The sequence below is a fragment of the Triticum aestivum genome, chromosome 6D, assembly GCF_018294505.1.
Source record: "Triticum aestivum cultivar Chinese Spring chromosome 6D, IWGSC CS RefSeq v2.1, whole genome shotgun sequence".
Taxonomy (NCBI): domain Eukaryota; kingdom Viridiplantae; phylum Streptophyta; class Magnoliopsida; order Poales; family Poaceae; genus Triticum; species Triticum aestivum.
The window spans coordinates 34,415,240-34,437,668 of NC_057811.1; the positions used below are offsets into that span (position 1 = coordinate 34,415,240).

Consider the following 22,429-nt stretch of genomic DNA (forward strand, 5'->3'; position numbering starts at 1 on the left):
CTAATGGACGAGTTGGTTGAATAGTCCCCCCACTTTCGTCTGGTTTTTTTTTGACTGGTTTTTTTTCGTCCCCACACCCACCACATGCACGCAAAAAAAAACCAGTCAAAAAAAAACCAAACCGCAACAGAGAGTTATGTCAGAGGCGAGCCCAGATGTTTTCTTTCGTATCTCAGGCTGCACGTAAAAAAACAGTCAACCAGGCTCATCAGATCTTGATCTGCTTCATCTCTCAAACGACGCCCCAGCCCCGAGAGGAGCCGCCGCCGGGGAACGAGAGGAGCCACCGCCTCCAGGTCACTGCTGCCCTCGCACTCGCATCCATACCTTCGCCGTCGCCCTCGCGCTCGCGGATCCCTGAAATGCCGCCGATCCGAGACGAGCCGCCGCCGCCGAGGAACGAGACGAGCCGCCGCCTTCATTGCGGACCTGGGCTAGGGTTCCATACGCCGCCGCCGGTATCTCGCCCCCTCACCATGTACGCATCTCTCCTTTCCATCCCCATCTGAGACCGAAACCTACTCACGCCTCTCCTTGTTCGCCCACGCCATTGCAGTCCCAACCACGAACGCCGACGCCGGTTGTAGCCGTCACGCCGCCAGCCATCCATGCCTGGCAGCCGTCACAGCTGGTGCTTCCCTACTGAACGAGCGCCAAGGAGAAACACCGATGTCTTTCTACATGGTGGCCGCTCCCCTCGATCCCCTCCATCGCCTCCGCCGCCGCCGAGGTACGAGATCGCCTCCATCTTGTTCCTTCCCTGGCCATGCCCCTCCCAATTTCTTCCCCTCATCCAGCTAGGGTTCTCACCCGCCGCCGCTTCCCTGCTGCTACCCGCCACCGGATGCCCTCCACGGACACCACCACCATGATGGCAGAAGGAAGAGCAAGAGGGGTCGTCGAGGATGGGTGCCGTCATGAGGATGCTGGCGCCCGTGTGCGGTGATGGCATTGTGGCGGAAGAAGGTCTTCTTCCTGGGGAGCCGCTACCAGCCTCCGTCTCCACCCGCGGCCACGCTAACAAGACAGGTACGCCGCCGCGCCCTCGACATATTCCCTACTCCCGTGCACGTATGGTCAAGCATGTATCGCTTATCTTGCCCCATGTATCGCTTATCTTGCCCCATACGGCCTTGGCAGATCTCAATGCTTGCTTGCTAATGTGCGTGTGTGGATGTTGCTGGTTGCTGCTGCTGTGCACGTCTGCTTGGTGTGCCCCTGCTGTTTTGTGTTCTCACCACCACATCCACGACAAATAAAATTTCTTAGTTTTCTTAGAATGGTGTGTGCCATGATCTTCATGCCCGGCAGGGTTTAAATTACGCCTGTGGACAACGGGATTTTGATGTCCAGTTAAACTATCACTTGGTTGTGCATATGCACTATCTATTAAACCGACAATCGTTGTTTTCAGGTTCAGGTTCGATATGTCAGGGCTGAAGTACGCTCCTGAGTTAAAGAAAGACCTCGAGAGACTCTGTAGGTACGGTGCTATTGTTAGTGTGTTGTTGTCAGTACTACTCCAATACTTTGGTGTGGGGTTGCATAGTACTCCAATACTTTAGTGTGGGGTAGTAAAAAATGTATTTGTGGTGGGAAAGCATCAGTCGTTCGTATTTGCAGAATATGGAAATCAACAAATATTACCATTAAGAAAGCATGCATGTTATAGTGAATACTTAGTATACCAGTCATATTTTCTTGTCAACATGCACCTATTTGGAGGCTTATCCGATATTATTGCAATCTGGTAGAACTAACATATACTACTTTACTGGAGCTAGCACCTCATGCATAGTTATTGTATCAAGCAGAAAGAAACTTCCGATCTACCATTTTACAGAACCAAATTGTATAGTGAGTAATTGAAGTGAAGTTGTTTTGGGCACCCAAAGATAATTCTGGTTGTATATTCCTGCAACTTGTACGGTTACAAGAAGCTAAACGTTGTTTTTCTTTTTTATGTTCTATAAATTATTTCCATGGTTATCTCCGATGCAGTTTTAAAATGATCTTTTTGGACCAATTATATTAGCTCAAGTTGCAATTTAGTTGAGTTCAAGTTCAGATTTGGCTGCCATCTTAGTTCAGTTCAGTTAGGAGCAATGTTTAGCATTCTAGCTGTATGATATGATGTCTACACATTTCCCTGTTCTCTTTTTGTGTAATGTAATTCCAGACTCTTTAGGTTAACCACTGCCACTAATTCTCTAATGGATATGCCATGTGCATAGGAAGGGTGCACCCGTTTTTCCTTATCTTCATCTGAATTAAATCCGTCCAGTGTGTATGCAGGAACTAAAGACATGTATTAGAGAATGAAGCATCAATCCTCTTCTTGCTTATTGCTTGTCAAATGCTATATTAATGTATTGTATCAATTCCATTGTTATTTACATGAAGGGACGGATTAAGACCTGTGGGATCATGGCTCTTTCAGCTTGAACGTAAGCCTCTCCGGTTGTTCCATATCTTCATTTGACAATTATGTTTATTTTTCATCCTTTTTCAGAGTAATTGTGATGTATCCTTCACTTACCGTGCCACGGGGTTGTCGCGGATATTGGTGGAGGACTTGGTGGACTAGCGCAAAATGGAAATCTAGAAAGAAGTGAAACTAATCAGCTATGGTTTTCCTGGAGTATTTGTGCAACCAGCAGGTCGCCCATGAGAAATATGATGTTCTTTATGCATTTAAAAAACTACTAAAGGGAAAGTTGTGAATGTGTAAGTTTTGCACCAGTAGATTCTGAATTATGTTGTTTAGGCTTTTAAAAGATATACAATTCTTGAACCTTTTCAGAATTATGTAATCATCCCCTCAAACTCAGTGTATTGCAGAGCGTATGCGTCAGAGGCCAGTCGGCAGAGGTGCATGCAGGTTTGTGCTTGAGGGTGCACGCGAGTCGGCGGCTACAGGCAGAGGGTGCGGCCTGTGTGTGCGTGTTGTGGACAGTGTTGTGGTCGCCTGATTTGATTTTAAATCGTGTAGAGCAAAGGCGGCTTCTGTGGCGCTGGAGCAACAATTTCAGTGAGCACATTGACTTGATGCAGGGAGGGTCGTCGAAGAGAAGGACGGCGGCCCGGCCTACACATGATGGAACACACATTGCCGACGATGCGGTACCAGGCCTGGAGAAGAGATCCCGAGGTATGCATGAAGCCTTCTTAGTTAGTTTTTTAGTTGAGCGACTGCATAACTGAAGAATTTTGTGTGTGTAGTCTTTCAAAGTTGATTCAGACATAGCCTTACAATTCAAGAGCAACGGTGTCTGAACTTTTCAAAATTATATCAATTATTGTACTGTTTTTGGATTGTTGATGAGAGATGTAGATTTGTGATACTGATTGCAATGAAATTTGGTTCAGTAATTCAGTGTTTAGACATACAAGATACTATACTATAGCTTAGGATTAAAAAAATTGGTCACTTTGTTTCATTCTAGAATGCCCGCTGCAGTACTGCATTGCCACTATCTGCGTGATATCCCTGGCAATATTTCTGGAAAGCATTACAAACTATATAAGTTTTGCCGTCACTGCTTGCCTTGCCTGTGCAGTTTCCATTCTTCTGCAACGACAGGGAGTATGTTATCGGTCGCAGGGTCTAGGCATCTGGAAAGACGTACTATTGCGCTAATAAGGTATCTGATGAAATAGTACAACTTTATATGTTAGGGTTCCTTTATGACAGGGAGTATCTAATCGGTCACGTGATTGCTTTTACAGCCATTTTCAGGGTTCCTTTACTACTGTACATTATTTCCATGGAAACTTTTGCTGTTATTGTTCCATGTTCCCATTTGCAAATTTTCATCACGTGATTGCTTTTACAGCCATTGCCGCTTTGTCCATATTTGGTTATGATGCACTGCATTCTATATCCATCAGTGCCAAGCATATTTCTCCTTTCTATCTGTAGTTCCTCGCACTAGATAAGCGAAGGACGATGCATACTATGATCCCTCCCTCTCTCTCTCTATATATATATATATCTAAATTCATGGTAGCAAGAATCACTACGTACTGATACTAATTAAACTATACCTTTCAGGTGTTTGATGAAATGCCCTCCGTCCGAAAATACTTGTCATAAAAATGAATAAAAGGAGATCACAATGTTGGACACGACCACCTAAGAATTGAATATTTTTAGTTGGAATACTATTTTAATGATCAATCACAATGTTGGACGCGACCACCTACTTATTCCCGAGACTTTAAGTCTTTGGTGGCTTAAGCACAATATGCCCGGCATATGTTCTACATCTGCGGCATGTAATGACCCTACTGGCATTTCAAGAGGTCTGTAAATACAACATTCTTCCAAAGTATTTCCAAGTAAGTGTTCACCTCGTGAGATTTATTAAATGTTTTAGATATCTCGCTTGTGAATGCTCATCGGTAGCTAATATCCTGAGTATTTTGATAACGGGTTTAGATCTGGACAGTTATTGAGCCTGCATTGATGAAATAGTTGACAAAGCAGGAACTGAAATGAGGTTACTGAGGCTGCATTTAAGAATCTTGGTTGATGAGGTGATATCTGACCAAAAACTCAAGAACTAGAAGCAAGCCTGACATCCTTTTTCTGTAATCAGTATATTTTAGGTAGCAAGCCTGTCATCCTTTTCTATCCACATGAGGCTTAGGGGCCGTTTGGATTAGCACCAACGCCGACCCTATCAATTTTTTGGCACGCCCCTACGATTTGGACCCTGTTTGGACCATCGCCAAAATATTGGCTCGCCCCGAAGGCTCAGTGTTACTTCTGCCAACTCGTGGGCGCATCGCCGAAATCGGTCGCCAAAAAATTGGCGAGCACGTCCCTTGCCGGCTGATACGAGGTTCTCGTGTTAGTTTTTTTTAATCTCGTATAGTTTGAACAATCGTGGTGTCTACTATGCTTTTCAGAAAGGTGAGTGCATTTGTGAAGCTTCCTGCAGAGTTTCACATGATGAGTAGGTAAATGTGCTGCTTGTGCGTTTACCAAGTAGTTATATAGGAGAGCACACAAGCAACAGACTACATAGCTTGTGCTAATTTCCATGATAAGTTTTATCGCATATGAAGAAGTTATATTGCCAGTTAAGTTATTAATAGAAATTGAGTTGCTTATCATTGAGTAAAAGACGTTCCTTTAGAGTATTTATAGTTTTATACTAATACTTTATCAAGGTGATATGCTGAAGATTTGTGATTATTACAGTATGGCCTTTACATTGCTTTGTTCATGTCTATACATGTACTTAACTTGGATGAGCCATTATCTACAAAATATATTTCATGAACTCCATAGCAGATATCTCGATTCAAAGTAATATAGCCAGAGATGTTAACATTTGTTTTTGGAAACACAAGCACTAATTTTTTTATTGCATTTGAACTAGATATGGTTGTATCTTAGAGATTGTTGCTTTGGACAGGATTTACTATATTTTTGCAGTAGGCTACCTGCTTCTCTGAATGACCATTTAAGGAGTGAACATGAACTGCTGATGTATATGTTCCATGCTCCATGGGGAGGGAACAAGGATTGATTTTCGCCGGGAGTAGGAAGAGTATGGTGACTTACTTCTATGCTTTAAGGGGCTTCCAGAACTACTTGATTGTGAAACAAGTCACTAGGTACTGCTCAGATGAATTATATGGATGGTACCACCATTCGTCCAAGCTGTAGAAACTCCTATCCCTGAATTTCTATTTATTGGAACCATTAGATTTATTAGTATTTTAGTCATTACGTTTCTACAGAGGCTATGTGAAGCAAAGAAACTCCTATCCCTTTTAAATTTTAATACATGTAAAGTACTACATGTCAGTAAGGAGCTGACACTCTTGGACGGTGAGAAATTATTGACGTTTGGTAATGAGAAATTATTGACGTTCGGTATAGAAATATAATTACATGAAAAACAAAGTTTAATTATTGATGTCATTTTTTTTTGGCCATACCTGCATATTTACAACCCTCTTATCTTTATTACTACACTGTTCTTTGCTATACATGATAGTTCAGCTATGAATTGACTACACTTACATGCATACTGACCAGACTTGCCTCACAGAAGCACAAACACAAATGGACACTCTGCAGTTGTATCAGACACACCACCACAAGACCTGCTGTGTGCGTCACAATTCTTAGCAGCGACCGTTACGACCGTGCAATGCCAAGATTGCTAGCGACAAGGATTTGAGGAGGACAAGACGGTAGCTATCGACAAGGATTCAAGAAGGACCAGATGCCACGGTGGTGGTTGTAATATTAGTCGAGACGAATCTGAAAAAATTGAGTCGAGATGTGGAGATATGATGGATTTTGAAAAAAAAATCCAGTAAATTTTTGCTACAGAGAACATATCGGTGTGCATGTACCGATTGCACTTGCTTCATGGCGCAATACGTTTATCCTGCTACAAAAAATGTATTATTTTTTATTAAAGAAGGGGGGTTTCAAGGCAGAGATAGTGAGTAGAAGAAAAGTTATCTACCATAAAAGACAACAATGTCACATGACATGCACTGATTGCATTTGCTTTATGGCGCAATATGTTTATCCTTCTATTAAAATTGTATTATTTTTTATTGGAGAAGGGGGCTTCAATGGCAGAGATAATAGGAAGAAGAAAAGTTATCTACCATAAAAAAGGTCACATGACATGCACGACGATCCTAACGTTACATGTTAGACATGTTTTTAAAGGAAAGGGTTCCAACAAAAAAAGAAATATCTCGCTATGGCAGGAAAACGAGTAGTAACAAAAGGGTCCGGCAGAAAAAAAAGAGTGCGTCGTGTGGTGGGGGTTTTTGTGTTGAGACCACGTGTTGGTGATAACAGTCGGATAGTCCATATTTCTCCTTCAGAGTAATGCTACATCTACTTTACGTTCTTTTACGGGTTCAACGGACTATCGACTGTGGACCAACAGGATTTAAGATCAGGGAAGGATGGGGCCAACCCCAGCTGAAAATCAGGGGGAGAAAGATTAGTTAGAAGGAGATTTTCTAAAACTCTCGTAAGGGTCCGTGCGTCTAGGATTATTGTCTCCTTCATATATGGTATGTATTGAACTCTTAAGTTAATGTCTGCTCCCTTTTATATCGCTGTAGGTCTATTTTTTGATGATTTCTTTGTTGGGGCTTGTTCAAGAATTCCAAAGATTTTGTAATCTGTTTGGAGAATCATAGGGATAATTATACTGTATCTCATTAGGGGTACATAAGAGCTGCAACATTCATAGAAGAAATTCATTCATTCTTGAAGCACACAACAGGTGCTACTTTTTTTAATTCAAGTTCTTTCATATACTGGTGTACCTTGTGCTACTCCCTTTCATCCATGTATTTCTAAGAAGTTTGCTTTATTTTTGTTGCTCCTGCCTGCTTTGTTGATGCATTTCATGGGGATGATTCATGTACTCATTTTGTTTCTTACTGAAATGGAAAAGAAAACAACAAAGATTAGTATTTATTTGCTTTAAGTCGTCAAATACTTTTTCATTGTGATTTGTAATTCATTTTTTTATTAAATGCATGTTGATCTAGCATTATCTTTGTTGTCTAGAAAATTTGCTATAGGCCTATAGCGAATAACATCTGAAGGCGGTTGTCGCCCTTTTCCCTTGCTGTTGGCGTGCACTGGCCCACTTAGAACACAAGATAATGGATATTGTAATTGCGTTGAGGGTTGAGAGTGAGCGGGATGGGGGTTGGGGTTGGTCTCACGCTATATGACCGGAATAATTTTTCTACTTTAGAAAATGTGGCCAATTGCATTTCATTAGAAATGGCTTCACAGAAAATTGCATGAGTGAGCTGTTCATTTTTTTTCATCGAGTAATACAATTTTTGGTTTGGATAGAAGCGTAAATGCATCGGTTGTTTTCTCAAGAGTTAATAATGGACTCGCTGGCGTATCGTGGTAATGCATGACATTCAACTGTATGTTACAACGTGGCAATTGTCAGAAAACAACGGTTGTGCCTTCTTGGCTCAGGGGCGTCATGGTCAGTGCGCGCCTTCTCCTCCTTGACGGCGGTGGCGAATCAGCACGAACACGGGGATTAGAGCAGAGAGTGGGTTGGTTGGTGGGGGACTCATCCTGGTCCGTAGGGAAGTATAGTGTGAAGGAGAGATGGCACTATGACGAATGTGATGTGGGCCTCATCTGGTTTTAAAGGAGAGGGCTTCAGCGAGAAATGTCCTGCAGAAAAAGGAAAGGGTGCGCCATGGGGTAGGGTTTTTGTTGGACAGCGTGGTGAAGGTAACATGGTGGTAGATTTTTGTGTTGGACCTCATGTTCAAGATAACAAGATGAATAGTCCGGAAAACTACATTTCTCAATCATATATGGACTGGATTTAGAAGAGTCTTGACTGTCACATAATTGAATTTTAAGGAGTCCCGTTGGACGCGTGTTTGATGTCCGGACACATCTGGGCGTAGGAGAAAGAAATAAGTTTTAACTTTGAAGACAACCTTAATTATTTGATTGTTGGTTCATTTAGTAGCAATGTAGCCCGTAGTAACGCACGGGCATTTTACTAGTACTACAAATAACGCGGCTTCTTAAAAAAAAGGAAAAAAAAGGGTAACGCGGCCTACAAATATTCGCTGCTGCCTGGTGGAAGCCCCCGCAAGCAGAGCAGGGGATTTCTGCCTCTCAACTCTTTCTCTCAGCAAGTTCGTATTCAAGCTTGAGGGTGGACTCGCTGCAGAGTCGAGATCAGGGATGGGGGGCTGCTTCTCCGGCGACGTGCGCGGCGGCACGGAGGCCGTCGGCGGGGGCGCGACGGGGGCGGCGGCGGGGCAGGGCCAGGGCCAGGGCGGGCCGAACGAGGCGCTCGACCACTTCCTCCAGGGCCACGGGCTGCGCGGCCTCTACACCCCTCTCGAGGTGATGATGCTCAGTCCCCTCCTCCACGCGAAACCCTAGCTAGTGCCCAGTCCAGTCCACCAGCGCTCGCTCGCTCGCTAGTCATGGAGAATTTTCCCAGAATGGTTGTGCTTCGCGGCCGGATTCGTGGTCGCGATTGAAGCGGGGTTTTTTTTTGGGGGGTGGCGAGGAAGGAATTTGGGGGTCGTCGGGAACAGCCATCGGTTCCGGCGACGGGGATTTGGTGGGCGTTCGCTGTCTGGTGAGGTGGATTTCGGGTGTCGTTCATTTGTTTATTCTGGTAAATGTGCTTCGCTGTCACAGCGGGCGGATGTTACCAACAACCTCCCGGCATTGCAAATTGCAATTATATATCGCTTCGTTTCTGGTTTAGATCCCACTTTTTATATGCAAGTGTGCCTCGCTTTGCGCCGATTTTTTAATGCGCGCAATTTAGGGGTATTTTACTCGAGAGTTTATGTTTTCGTGCATTTTCTCGGCTGGTCTGCGTCCACAAAATTGCTCAATGTGACGTGTCACGTGTCCATTACTTTTACGGGAATCTTAAAAATGTGGTGTCAGATTTTTAAGCATGGCAAATTATGTTGCCGCGAGGATGTCTATTTCCTTTAGCAAGCATGGCAAATCCTTGCCTTCAGTTTGTAGTGAAATATGACGTTGATGGCAAAAATCGGACGTTCCATTTGTAGCGAAATCCTACTTTTACGAATTCTCATTAGAGTACTTGGGAAATTCGTCTCTGTCAGAGCCAACTCGGATGTGCGGCGCTAGCGCACCTCAATTCTGTATGTTTCCTATGTTTTTTTTGGCATCAATTGCATGCACGTGAATAAATTCGTGAAAGTTTTATTTTACATAATGGCATGCAATTTTTCTCGGTGATCTGCTTGTGCAGGAATAAGATCCTAACAAAGTGGTATTTTCAGTTTCCGCGTGTGGTTCCTCCATTGGTGCTCGCATATAATTTTGATGGACCGGTCTTTGGAAAACTTTTTTTTAAGTTTTGATTGAAATTTTGATGCTGGAACATTTTCTGCAAGTGGATTTGGAATGGTCGTCTAATAGACTAATACTCCCTCCGTTCCTAAATATAAGTCTTTCTAGAGATTCCAACAAATGACTACATACGGAGCAAAATGAGTGAATCTACACTCTAAAATATGTCTACATACACCCGTATGTTGTAGTCCATTTGAAATGTCTAAAAATACTTATATTTAGGAACGGAGGGAGTATATTTTAGGCCGGAGTGGGTGGTGGTGGACATCAATCGCCTGCTTTACAAATGGAACAATGTTGTGCAGACGATGGAGCACTAACTTGCATACACTGGATTACGAACTTTGCGTCCTTTACTTCACCAATTAATTAATTTTTATTTTATTTATGATTTACTCAATCCTTTTCAATTATAAAAGGTTCTTATTCAGATTTACTAAGGAAAGTCGTTCGGACAATATAATACTACGTTTTCGGTGTCATGATTTATGATGATTTGACAATGGGTTTATTATAGAGTTTTCAGTGTCAAGAACTGTGTGGTCACTTGTTTCATATTTTAGAGTTTTCATCTGTTAGGTGTTTATTATAGTAGGTTCCCTGCATGTTCAACGATAATCCATATGCTCGGATCTGTTCCAGTCAGCGATAATGTTGAACCAGTTCAGTTTATGGTCGTGTTGCATGCTAATATGTTCTCAACTAGCTTATAGTAGACGCCAATATGATCTGCCTTGATTGACATGTCACCATCTTCCTGCATTACAGCTATCTTTTTCAGCTTCCAAGTTGAGAGATATGGATGCTCTTTCTAAGGTAAAACTACCATCCAGTTCTTCGAAGCATTTCAATATCCATACCTCTATTTCCTTTCTGGTAGTGCATCTTACTGTACCATAACTTGAAAAGTGAAATTAAAATCTGTTGGAACTGAAGTAGATGCTGGTAAATGTTCGATATCCTTTGGCCTTTTGCTAAAATAACAAGTTTAAAACAAACAAAACTATACGATTATGTATGAATCGGTGCAGATTTGTGTTTCTGTATCCACACGTCATTTGTTTACCTTCTTATTGTTCCATTTTCACCCTTTCTAGCGCCGAAAAAAATGTACATGAGCAATGTTGGAAGTTTCAAATTGGCATTGATTCTCCTTGTAGTTTTGTGACCAAAGTTGTGATACATAAGGCAAACAGAAATAATTATTTACCCTACAAGTTCTATGTAAAGAACAACAATGCATGCTAATATTCAGTTTTAGCTAACAACAAGATGGCTTACATTTTTAATAGTTGAAATTTGAAATCGCCATCCCCAAAAGCGGCATGCCTGATTTTCATGATAGGTTGCTCTATTTTTCAGTTTGATTTTGATATCTGTTTGTACACCAAAGATCATTACATTGCCAATCAATTCATATAAAATCATTATGTTTAAGTATATGCATCCTACTGTCAAAGTTTTCATTGTAGTGTACAAATCCTTTTACAGCAAAGTGTGTGACAGAAAATTATGGTGCTTGCTTGGTTGAGTTTCTTGTGTATGTGTATGTATCGTCCTCAGCTATAACTGTCATCTGCTTGGTGCAGAGTGATCCTATGTTGGTGGTTTACACAAAAATGGATGGAAGGCTAGAAGAGATTGGCCGCACTGAAGTGATATTGAATTCACTGGAACCATTGTGGATCACAAAAACTATGATAAATTACCAATTTGAGATTGTGCAACCCCTCGTGTAAGTTTATAAAACTATATACATACTGATTACTTGTAGAAAGCACATACTAAATGCTACTTTTTTTGGGCTCATGATAGATTCAGGATATATGACATTGACACAAAGTACCATAACACACCAGTGAAGGTATATTCGGTGCCTTTAATTCATGTTTTTTGCTTCACCCAAATAGAGTTGTCTTAATTGTTTCATTGCGGAGAAAAATAATTGTAAGTTTTCTGTAGGCTATCTGTTATCTTCAATGACTCACACAAGGCAGCAAAATTATAGCCTGCTTAAAATTTCTAGTCTATTACTTTATGCAACTATTGAAGCCTGAATCATTTATATTATGCAGATGTTGAACTTGGCTCAGCAAGATTTTCTAGGGGAAGCATTCTGCAATTTATCCGAGGTTGTGCAAAATCAGTTATATGATACAGTGCATAATCCAGCTGCAGTGTATAATTTCTCTAAATAAATGTAAATGAAGAAGAGAGAAACACAAACGCACTCCTGATATTTATTTGCACCCGTGTGCTCTTTTCGCAGATAGTCACAAAGTTCAACCATAGCCTGTCTTTGAACCTTCGAAATGGTTCTGGACATGCCCTTCAGGGCACAATGACAGTACACGCTGAAGAAACTGCTTCATCAAGGATGGCAGTTGAGATGACATTCCACTGTCTGAACCTTGATAACAAGGACACCTTCTCCAAAAGTGTATGGATAACTTCCTTGGTAGTCGTAAGGTGGCAAATGACTTGCAGTTCTTAATAAATGGTTTTTATTGTGCAGGATCCCTTCTTGAGAGTATCAAGACTGTCAGAAAGTGCTGTTGCCATTCCTATATGTAGAACAGAAGTGATCAATAACAACTTAAACCCTGTTTGGAGGCCTATAACACTGACATCACAACAATACAGTAGCAGGGCAAGTACAGTTTTCTAGTATATGAATATTTCTGTCGGCCTTGTTTAGCAAGTGTGTAATTCAAGGTTAATCCAATATTTTTTTATCTAATATGCGACTTTATTTCAGGATGACCCACTGCTAGTTGAGTGTTTTGATTTTGATGCCAGTGGCAACCATGAACTTATGGGGTAGGTTGGGTGAGGAAGTATTTTGGCATCTTTTTCCATTGATACCAAGTTTAATTGCTTTTGTTACTTTTCTGACAAATAGGGCTCTCCAGACAACAATCGCTCAGCTTGAAAATCTATATAAGTCAAAGGCTGGAGCAAATTTTTACAGCAAGAAGGGACAAAAGAAGGTTTGATTTCAACTATATGACACAATCTACTTAACAAAAAATTACTCCATCTAACCTCTCGACGTAACCAATCTGTGTTCAGTTGAAAGGACAGTTGTTCTTGGATACATTCCAGGAAAAAGTTCAACATACTTTCTTGGACTATATTTCCAGCGGGTTTGAGCTCAATTTTATGGTGGCTGTAGATTTTACTGGTTAGTTCTAGTTGGGAGCTTAAATGATTTATCTATGGCTCTGTCAATCATCTGTGGCTTATGTGTGGTTATTCCATGTGTTTCCAGCATCAAATGGCGACCCTCGTACCCCACAATCTTTGCACTACATTGACCCCTCTGGCAGACTAAACTCATACCAGCAGGTTTGGAATTTTCTGACATTGCTAAGATATTATTTAAACTGAAAGCCTTCTTACTGAACCATTTGATGTACCAGGCAATTCTAGGGGTCAGCGAAGTTCTGCAGTTTTATGACAAAGATAGACGATTCCCTGCATGGGGTTTTGGTGCAAAGATGCCACAAGGACCTGTATCCCATTGTTTCAACTTGAATGCAATTACCAATGACTGTGAGGTGAGATTCATGCTTGGTGAGCTACTGCCAATTTAATTTTAGTTAGTTTTTGACAATGGACGATACTGAAAAGAAGCATTCCCCTATAAACCAACTTTTGGATATTTGTGTACCAATGACTTTTTGAGCTACCAGCATTGTCTGTTGCCTTGTTTTGCTTTTGCAGTAGTATTAACTGGACAACCAATGCTTCACACACATTTATCGAAAACTAAAATTTTCAAATCTTTTAATGGTCACCAATGTCATGAAAATCTCATGAATCCAACAACTAATGCTTCACACACAACTGTTGAACTCATGGATCTCATCAAGTACAAAATAGTGATATGGTCTTATCATACTTACCCTGTCTCATCCTCCTTAATTCCTTGTATATATGTACTCTTAATGTCTCTTTTAATAGTCACAAATGTCACCTATTGGTATGGCAAATATGGTGCTACAAATGATGTGTGGTAATTGTTCCTGAAATATTGCTGAATATGTTGCCAGAAAATAAGAGCAACCTGTAGAATAACTGATGGTATTTATATTGCTTAGATCAGTTTTTTGAATCTTTTGTATTTACCAGCTGAGGGCACCTAGATTTCTCAGTTAGACCGCCGTTGACGTTTACGGATTTTCTGTTCCTATCACAGGTTGTTGGGTTTGAAGGCATCATGTCAGCATACTCTTCTACTCTGTACAGTGTTTCTCTCTCAGGGCCAACCTTGTTTGGGCCCGTGATCAACAAAGCTGCAGAAATTGCCAGCCATTCTGCGCAATATGGGAACAACAGATATTTTGTCCTGCTCATTATCACGGTATGCAATCATTAATATCCTCATGTGACCTTTGTTCACAAAACTCACCTGAGCACTGTATATATGCAGGATGGCGTTATCACCGACGAGCAAGAAACAAAAGATTCTATTGTAAGGGCATCAGATTTGCCGTTGTCGATTCTCATCGTGGGAGTCGGGAATGCTGATTTCACTCAGATGAGGGTAAATCATTTACTGAATACGTGATAAATCTTTCATCCCCTGAACGTTTTTCTTGTAGCAGTATTTTATCTGGCAATTCTCCTTGGCTTTGTCAGACTCTGGATGCGGACTTGGGTAAGCGGCTTCAAAGCTCGACAGGCAGGGTGGCGACGCGTGACATTGTCCAGTTCGTCCCCATGAGGGAAGTCCAAGGTCAGCATCAGTTTTGCATTCTGTCACCATCAACTTACTCCAGCCCTTTGCATTGCTTATAGTGCCACCGCCGAAACAAGCGTGACTGATCGATCGACGACGGTTTTATCAGCAGGTGGGCAGGTCACCGTTGTCCAGAGCCTGCTGGAGGAGCTGCCTGGGCAGTTCCTGGAATACATGCGCACCCGGGGCATCAAGCCACAACCGCCCCAGCACGCCTCGGCGCCACCAGCGTACCCCCCTCCCCCTCCCCAGCTGTGAAGGAACCCCGCCGGACCTGCCACCCCACGCCACACGAGCTGGTCTGCGGGAACGTACCAGCTGGCAATTGTAGATTCTGCCGTCTCTCTGTCTGACTGACTAACTCTCGTCGTACGTGTCTGCACTCTACATCCTACGTTAGGTACTGAACCCTGTCGATAACTTTCCCACCAAGGTTTAGAACGTCGCTGCAAACACTACGTATGAAAAAAAAAGATCTCATTGCGTATTACTCACTGAACTGATGCTATGCTGGTCACTTTGTCACCGACAAGGAGTTACTCCTAGGCGATGCGACCCATCTTGTCATTGTGTTCATTTACGTTTTGTTTATCGTTGTTATCGTCTATGGCAATGCCATTCATGGGGCGGCTATCGGTGGTCGCCTGTTGCTGGAGACGGTGAAGGACAAAAATTGCGGATGGCTTGGTATCACATTCGTTAAGCAAAGACATAATGTAGTCCTGTGAAATAAATAGGCGGGACTAAAATTAGTCAATTCAGTCAAGTAATGGGCATTGATCGCGCTGGAAGATCCAGGGCTTCCGGTGCGAACATACCCCCTTTTGGTGCCGCCAGCCCAACTCATGCTAGGACTGCCTCTCTTTCGGTTTTAAATGACCCTATTTGACCTACTCAAGCACAAGCAAGGAGTAAAACTCACAAGGAGTGACCCCTTTTGAAAAAACCTAGGGCTAGGCGATGCGGGGCTCGCCAGAGATGGCAGTTACAGCAAAGCCCCTTTCCTTTTCATCTTCTTGACCAAGAATCACCCCCAAACTTTACACATGGCCATTATAGCGTATTGTGGTACCACTAAATTGGTCTCAAAAATGTATCCCACTTGGATCACCTGGCTCTAACCCAAAGCCTGCACGTATGCGCCCCCCGGACAGCCAAGCGACCTTTCTTCGGTGTCTTTCTGTGTTTATACTCGGCTTGCACTGGTAGAAGCTGAGTCTTCAAATTGGGCGCCACTCGGCTTCTACCAGTGCAAGGCGAGTTTAAACACAGAAAAGACCCTCCATCACCACCTACTACCTCACAATGTTTGCACCCTCTAAGTGGTTGATCAAACGAATTGACAAGCTCCGGAGAGGTTTTCTTTGGCGTGGTGAGGAAGAAGCCACGGGTATCCGTTGTGCAGTGAATTGGAAGCGAGTGTGCTCACCAAAAAGACTTGGGGCTTAGGTATCAAGAACCTTGAATTGTTCAGCCGCTCCCTTAGGCCGCGATGGCTCTGGAACTCCTGGATCTCCCCCTCGCGGCCTTGGACTGGGACCGGATTGCCTTGCTCTCCTGCGGACACGGCCTTGTTCAACGATGCAACTGAAATCACTCTTGGTAACGGAGGATCAACAAAATGTTGGTCCTCCTACTGGCTAAACGGAGCAGCCCCAAAGAACTTGGCCCCCAACCTGTACAAACTGGCATGGAGGAAGAACGCTTCAGTAGAAACTGCACCATCCAATGGGAACTGGATGAGAGGCCTTCATGGATTGACAACAACTGAAGATCTGCATTGTTTCTGGTCCCTTTGGCAACAAATTCAACTTGTCATGCAGTTCTTGGGCTCCATCAACCGGCCCACCCTGAAAATTTTTTGGCACATCAAATCTGAAGGAAAAGTGAAGTTCTTCATTTGGCTATTGGCGCAAAACCAGCTTCCCACCACTGATCGGTTACGAGCGAGAGGCTGTGATCACGATGTCACTTGCTCTCTTTGTGATCAGGCCACTGAAGCGGCGGCTCACCTGTCCTGCCATTGCTCTTTCACTGTTGAAGTCCGTTTTAAGTTGCACTGCACTCATCAACCCAGTCAAAATGCTGCCGCAAGCTTAAACAACTCGCAGTTCCTCACAGCACAAGATTGGTGGGCTCATCACAGCTCAAGTTCCAAGCAAGACGCCCAGCAAGCAATGTACTTCGCATGGAATATGTGGAATGAACGGAACAGACGCATCTTCCAACACTCTCCCTCAACTGCTGATGAGATCACCTCCTGGATCGCCTATGACTTGAATCAACTATGCACAACTTTCCGTAGACACCCCCCCCCCCCCCCCCCCCCCCTCCTGAACCAGATTGAGGTCCAGCCCTTTGTATGTTAACCACTGCCTAACAGCAGCATTCTTGTAAATTCTTTATCTATAATGAAAAGGCAGAGCAACTGCCATTTTTCCTTTTAAAAAAAAAGAAGCCGAGTGACTGAAAATTTACACTCAGACGGATAAGCACAAGGCAAAAAAATATTTATGAGCTTTCACATCCACAGACTGTCGATTGATATATGGAGTAGACGACCGCAAGTGAGCATGGTTCATGTCAACCACGATCATGGAGGCCTCACCATTAAACTCCTCCTTCTGCAATAGGTAGCACAGAACATCCGGGTCATCGGCGCTGATGATCGGGAACTCGGTAAGATGCTGATGAGGTACACTAGGATCCGCCGAAAGGCGCTCCAGGTCAATCACACGATGCGGCTCCCACTCGAACCTGGAGTCACTACCAGCATGTCATGTTCAAAGTCCAAGTGGTGATTTTTTGGCGCTGTTGCTGCTGCTGCCCTCGCCTGCAGCCAATGTGGAAGTCATTGTCAATGTGGACGAAGCGCATCTCGCCCTTGCTGATGGACACACTAGGCACCATTTAACCCGTACCTCGGCAGGGTACTCTATTCCTCCGGGGAACAGCACGAAATGTAGCACTGGGGAGCAGGTGCCGGAGAAATCGAATAGCAGGACACCGCTGAAGTAGTCGACCCAGCACAGAAAAACGTCCCTCGAAGGCGAGCACATGGTCGGTTGACCAGAGGTTGGGGAAGCACATGCCATTGCTCTGTGGGGCATTGTTGAGGAAGAACGTCCACTTTCGTGACTTGGAGATGAAGACGCAGAGCTCGACACGCATGGAACAAGCGCCTGCAACTCGTGACTTGGAGGAGCCGCAAGGGTGAAGGACACGTACATGGAGTCATGGAGTGGCCGTTGTCCATGTCAGAGTCCAACGGCGGTCTTGTTCCTTCTGATGGCCTCACGGGCAGCGCCTAGGTCGCCGTACCAATGGGTGCGGCCGATGCAATCCAGCATCACCCAGTCGGGGAAGACGACGGTCTCGTCCTCCTGCTCCGATGCGCCTCCGGTGGCCATGGCGACCGTGATCAGGAATAAAGCGGCCTCCGTCTCTATAAACCCTAAACCTAGCTAAAAATAGGGCGACAGACTTAAGTTATACTAGCAGGGCAAGATTATTGGGCCAGGCAAGCAGGTGCAATACAACATCAACTAGCCAGAATCAAATATTGTAATAGAAATTAATCCAACATACGCAGACTATCACACATACGATGCACTTGATAAATCATGGAACATAAGCAAATGGAGTGAGACAACGAAAACTGACAGACACACACACGCACCAAATGTAAGCCAAGGCCATCAGGCAGGCACGCAGGCAAGCTTTGGTAATTCTGTCAGTGGAAGAATAGCTGAAGCAAGACGAAGTATTCATCATGAAAGTTGAATGGCTATTTGTGTACAGAAATTAGATAAGATTCGTGCTATACACACGGCAAGTTTTGCATGATTCATAGACGATGACTGAATCCAGCCGGGCATGCATATGACTGAGAAGGGCATTAGCCGCTGGATTTGCACATCGTGCACATGTCGGGCACAAGTATTGTGCGGGAAGAAGTTTCGATTAGATAATAACAGCGGGTAGTTATCAAATTAAACGATTAATTCCTGCAGTTACTCTCCACACTTGACGACGAGTGTGTGCTACAGAGAGTCGGTCGACATGTGAAGCGCACAAAATGGAAGAACCTGCAGCATACAATCCCGTTCATGCATCTCAGCAACCAGAACGCAGTTCTAGACACCTGTGGAGAAATCATGGGAAACCCGTTAAAGTTATACAGTCTCATGATTTGTGTGTGATTCAAATACTGTAGTAAACATTAGTTTCACCACTGGAAATTATGCTGAAAACTCCAAACCAGCAATATTTGGGAGAAAACAGTAACAGAAACAACAAATGCAAATATGTAATACGCAGTGCGGTGACATACTTTCAGCTTCTAGAGTAATAAAAACAGAGAACGCAAATAGAGGAAAAAGGCTCTCGCCCAGGCCCCATTTCCACTGCTGAAAACAAAACCAGGTAACAAAGTATACTTTAAACAGCACACAGGAGTAGGCAGATGCGCCAGACCAGCAACAAACATGACGGAAACTAGAACTACCAGACCTAAACACATCCTCAGCTTCAAAACAAAAAAGCCTCACAAGTAGTACGCATCGACAGGCAAACCTGAGAGCAGATGTTTGCAACGTAGATGGCCAATTTGACTCCACGTGAAGCATACTAAATGGAAGAACCTACATACTACAGCACAGAATCCAAGTCCTGCATCTCAGCAACCAGGATACAATTCTAGACTCCTGTGGAGCGCTCAATGTCATTAGTAAAACCAATTTGCCATTTCATTCATGGAGAAGCGATTAGAGTTATACAATCTCTCATTTTTGGCATGATCCAAACAGTAGAGGGGGAGAAAACATGAGCAAATAGAAGAGAAGGTAGCTGGGTGAAGGAGTGATGAAGGGAACAGAAAGCGGCTGAGGAAGGGATGAGGAAGTGAGAGCTGGAGGAAAGATTCAACACGCCAATAAAGAGCGGTGGGAGGCGGCCAGGTTGGAGTGAGCTGAGCTAAGGTTCATGGAGAGTATCTTGAGTCCTCGCTTAGATTCGGGTACTTGAGAAATCACCGTAAAGAGGATATGTTTATTCAAAAGAACATTTCAGATACCTCAACTTACATACAGAAGACAAGCTTACCTACTCAACCAATACGTCATAATAACATACTGAACCAGACAGTCATCTTAAGCGTTGTGCAAAAGTTCAGCTCCATTGTGTCCTCCACCACCAATGCTTGTTTCTACAAGCATAGAAGTCAAACAACCAATGATATTCCAATGGAAAACCAACTAAATACGGGAAGGCATCAAGGAAATATTTAGATGAACTCAAAGGTGCAATTTTAGAAGAAAAAACAAGTGAGCTTTGATACAGCATTGACAAATCCTAGCAACATAAGTAATTGTGCCTATTCAGATTTAGTCTGTCTTAAAATAAATTAAGCCTGAAAAGATGAAATAAGCTCAGTTTATATAAAAGGGTGGCCACTCGCAGCTCCTATAAGTGATAAAACAAGAAATTGTTTATAAATTTTAAACCTAGTCATTGTTACAGCAGGAGTCTCCTAGAAATGATAAAATAAGCAATTCATTTACAATTTTCTAACCAAGTCATTGTTACAGATTTACAGGTTTTTAGCAAGATTAGCACAGATAAAAATGTTGAATGGTAGAAGCATAAGTCGCTTTAAGCTTCCAAATGCACGTATTAAGCTAATCTATTTGACATTCTAGTTGGTTCAAGCTAGTTTTTCATGGAGTCATCTTCAACTTCCAACTGTTAAGTTCTAATTTTGAGTCAAAAGTGTACTGGAGATATGAACTAGCACTACCATTATACACTTCTTACATGCTCCCTCCATTCCAATAAACAGGGCACGCACACATTTCAAAATTCAACTTTGACCATTAATTTAGCCAACAAAATATATGTTATGTTACTTCAAAATTATACAACTGAATTATTTTTTTGAAAACGAATTGAACGGTATAACTTTTGTCACAATAACCTACATTTGGTTGGTTAAATTGATGGCCGAAGTTTCATTTTGAAATACATGCGCCTTATTCACTGGAATGGAGGGAGTATGTCGATAGGCAGGTAACAATGAAATTCAGTCCAATTATTATGCAAAGCATTTGGCAAACTTGGTTGCACAAGCAGAATTGGTGACATAAACTAAACTAGATACCACAAGCAAATATATTTCCAGATCATAACAACGACATTAACACCATTATACACGCATTGGGACAGGACACCACAGTGCAAAATTGCAATATATAGCAGAAATCACCAAGCAGCAAAATAAATTAGTGATATGGAATAACTTAAAAATTGTTAGCTTAAACCTAACGGATGTGAACAGCATTTCATCGACTAATTATCGAAAACAAGCTGATTTTGTTATACCCCCGGTGTCAAGGCATTATGTTACCTCCAGTATAGACACTTTCAAATGGTTGATGGAAATGCCAGCTGCTGGTTTCGGACATCTTCTTGAACTGCAATGACACAAGCTGGACCATGAAGTGGCCGGCAACCGTCTGCACCACCACCGCATTATTGTACTCAGCCAAGCCTAGCATCACCGTAGGCTCTTTCTCCTCTGAATTCAGGGAAAGTAGCTTGTCTAGCTCAAAAGTTCTTCCCAGCACCCATGAAGCCTCGCCATCACAATCAATCTTCCTCCTCCATAATTGGACATTGCAGTCAGACTTGAATAGAATACCAAGCCCACCATCCTCTGCCCGCATAACTGTGGATTGGCAACTACCCACATCAAGAATATCTACAGGCCCTGCTATCACGGTTAGGATCCTCCTATTCAAATCAAACTCAAGGATTCTAGAACAGACACCCGTAATCAGATAGTGAAGGGAATCCCCAATCAGCACAGGCACGCCCCTAAAATCGGACTCAACTGGCACCTCATTTGGAAGCGGAGTCGAGATGAGAATGCCCCATACGCCCGCCTCGGACGAGTAAACGCAGGCGGTGATCACTTGTTTTTCTCTGCCCAACAAGACCACCTGGAAGTGGTGAATGGCCCCGCCGGCGCGAAGCACCGCCCCGCCGATCCCCTGCTTCGTGTCGAACCCCGGGGGAATGTCGAGGCGGTGCTGGTCTCCGGTGAAGGGGTCCCACACCAGGACCTTGATCCAACACGGGAGGAACATGAGCAGGAGGCCGTGGCGGCAGTCTAGGAAAGTGATGGGGCCGCGGCCGCCGAGCTGCAAGGAGAAGCGCTCGGCGGGGACACGATTGGGGGCTTCCATGGTAGGCACGAAGGAGACGATCGGACTCTGCTTGTCCCTGATGAAGCAGCCGAGGATGGGAGGGCTGCGGCGGTGGCGGAGGCGGAAGCGGCTGGCGAAGCCGGGGTCGGAGACGAGGCGGCGCCAGCGGTCGCAGACGGCGGAGGCGCGCGGGAGGGAGGACGGATCCGGGGAGAGGCGGAGGAGGATCTCGTCGAGCAGGTCGTCGTCCTCCAGCGGCGGCGCCGACGTCGGGCGGGGGCGGAGGCGGCGGTGGCGGCGGTGGCTGGACGTCATCTCGCCCTCCTCACTTGCTCGTGTGAGGTGGGGTGGGGTGGGGTGCGGACGTGCGGTGGACTCAAGCTGCAGTTTGGCCCAAAGGAACGCTGGAGAGGAGAAAATTGAGGCTGCGAGTGAGATTGAAGCCCAATAGTTTTTTCTTTAGGCCTCCTTTCGCTCATCATAGGTTAAAAATCATATAGGGGTATATTCTTAACAAGTTGATAAAAACAAGTAGATCACCACTACTAGCAATTCTCTTTACACATGCATGTTGTTCACGTC

General features: G+C 43.7%; 2 protein-coding genes and 1 long non-coding RNA gene across 8 annotated transcripts; 2 read left to right on the forward strand and 1 right to left on the reverse strand.

Moving 5' to 3' along the window:
- The first annotated feature begins 219 nt into the window (after nt 1-219).
- On the forward strand, nt 220-6,361 carry LOC123143301 (uncharacterized). Of its 5 annotated transcripts, none has more exons than XR_006470783.1 (7): nt 220-458; nt 557-1,029; nt 1,415-1,483; nt 2,513-2,727; nt 2,832-2,926; nt 3,055-3,151; nt 4,055-6,025. It is a non-coding gene; the product is annotated as an uncharacterized lncRNA (long non-coding RNA). The 5 variants fall into 5 exon arrangements; XR_006470786.1 differs by having other exon boundaries at nt 2,842-2,926; XR_006470785.1 differs by lacking the exons at nt 220-458; nt 557-1,029; nt 1,415-1,483; nt 2,513-2,727; nt 2,832-2,926 and adding an exon at nt 6,056-6,361 and having other exon boundaries at nt 2,937-3,151; nt 4,055-5,628.
- Nucleotides 6,362-8,638: 2,277 nt separating this feature from the next.
- Nucleotides 8,639-15,192, forward strand: LOC123143302 (protein BONZAI 3). 2 transcript variants are annotated; one of them, XM_044562162.1, is made up of 16 exons: nt 8,639-8,899; nt 10,667-10,714; nt 11,488-11,633; nt 11,714-11,762; nt 11,974-12,030; nt 12,168-12,338; nt 12,414-12,548; nt 12,657-12,718; nt 12,801-12,888; nt 12,971-13,082; nt 13,170-13,246; nt 13,321-13,458; nt 14,100-14,264; nt 14,334-14,447; nt 14,543-14,639; nt 14,752-15,192. In XM_044562162.1, exons 1-16 carry the CDS (start codon nt 8,735-8,737, stop codon nt 14,898-14,900), a joined length of 1,773 nt encoding a protein of 590 aa, XP_044418097.1. In that variant the 5' UTR covers nt 8,639-8,734; the 3' UTR covers nt 14,901-15,192. The 2 variants fall into 2 exon arrangements, with proteins under 2 accessions (XP_044418097.1, XP_044418098.1); XM_044562163.1 differs by having other exon boundaries at nt 14,755-15,192.
- A 3,175-nt stretch (nt 15,193-18,367) lies between these two features.
- On the reverse strand, nt 18,368-22,240 carry LOC123143303 (uncharacterized). Its single transcript, XM_044562164.1, has 3 exons — nt 21,046-22,240; nt 19,746-19,848; nt 18,368-18,786 (listed from the first exon to the last, which is right to left on the reverse strand). The coding sequence occupies exons 1-2, from the start codon at nt 22,160-22,162 to the stop codon at nt 19,793-19,795; spliced, it is 1,173 nt and encodes a 390-aa protein (XP_044418099.1). The 5' UTR covers nt 22,163-22,240; the 3' UTR covers nt 18,368-18,786; nt 19,746-19,792.
- Between the last annotated feature and the right edge of the window lie 189 nt (nt 22,241-22,429).

Coding starts and splice junctions, on each gene's coding strand:
- LOC123143303 (XM_044562164.1), bottom strand. CDS start 22,162: ATGACGTCCAGCCACCGCCGCCACCGCCGCCTCCGCCCCCGCCCGACG. Junction 19,849..21,045: donor TGAAAGTGTCTATACTGGAG/GTAACATAATGC, acceptor CTATGCTTGTAG/AAACAAGCATTGGTGGTGGA.
- LOC123143302 (XM_044562162.1), top strand. CDS start 8,735: ATGGGGGGCTGCTTCTCCGGCGACGTGCGCGGCGGCACGGAGGCCGTC. Junction 12,719..12,800: donor GGCAACCATGAACTTATGGG/GTAGGTTGGGTG, acceptor TCTGACAAATAG/GGCTCTCCAGACAACAATCG. Junction 12,889..12,970: donor GCAAGAAGGGACAAAAGAAG/GTTTGATTTCAA, acceptor ATCTGTGTTCAG/TTGAAAGGACAGTTGTTCTT.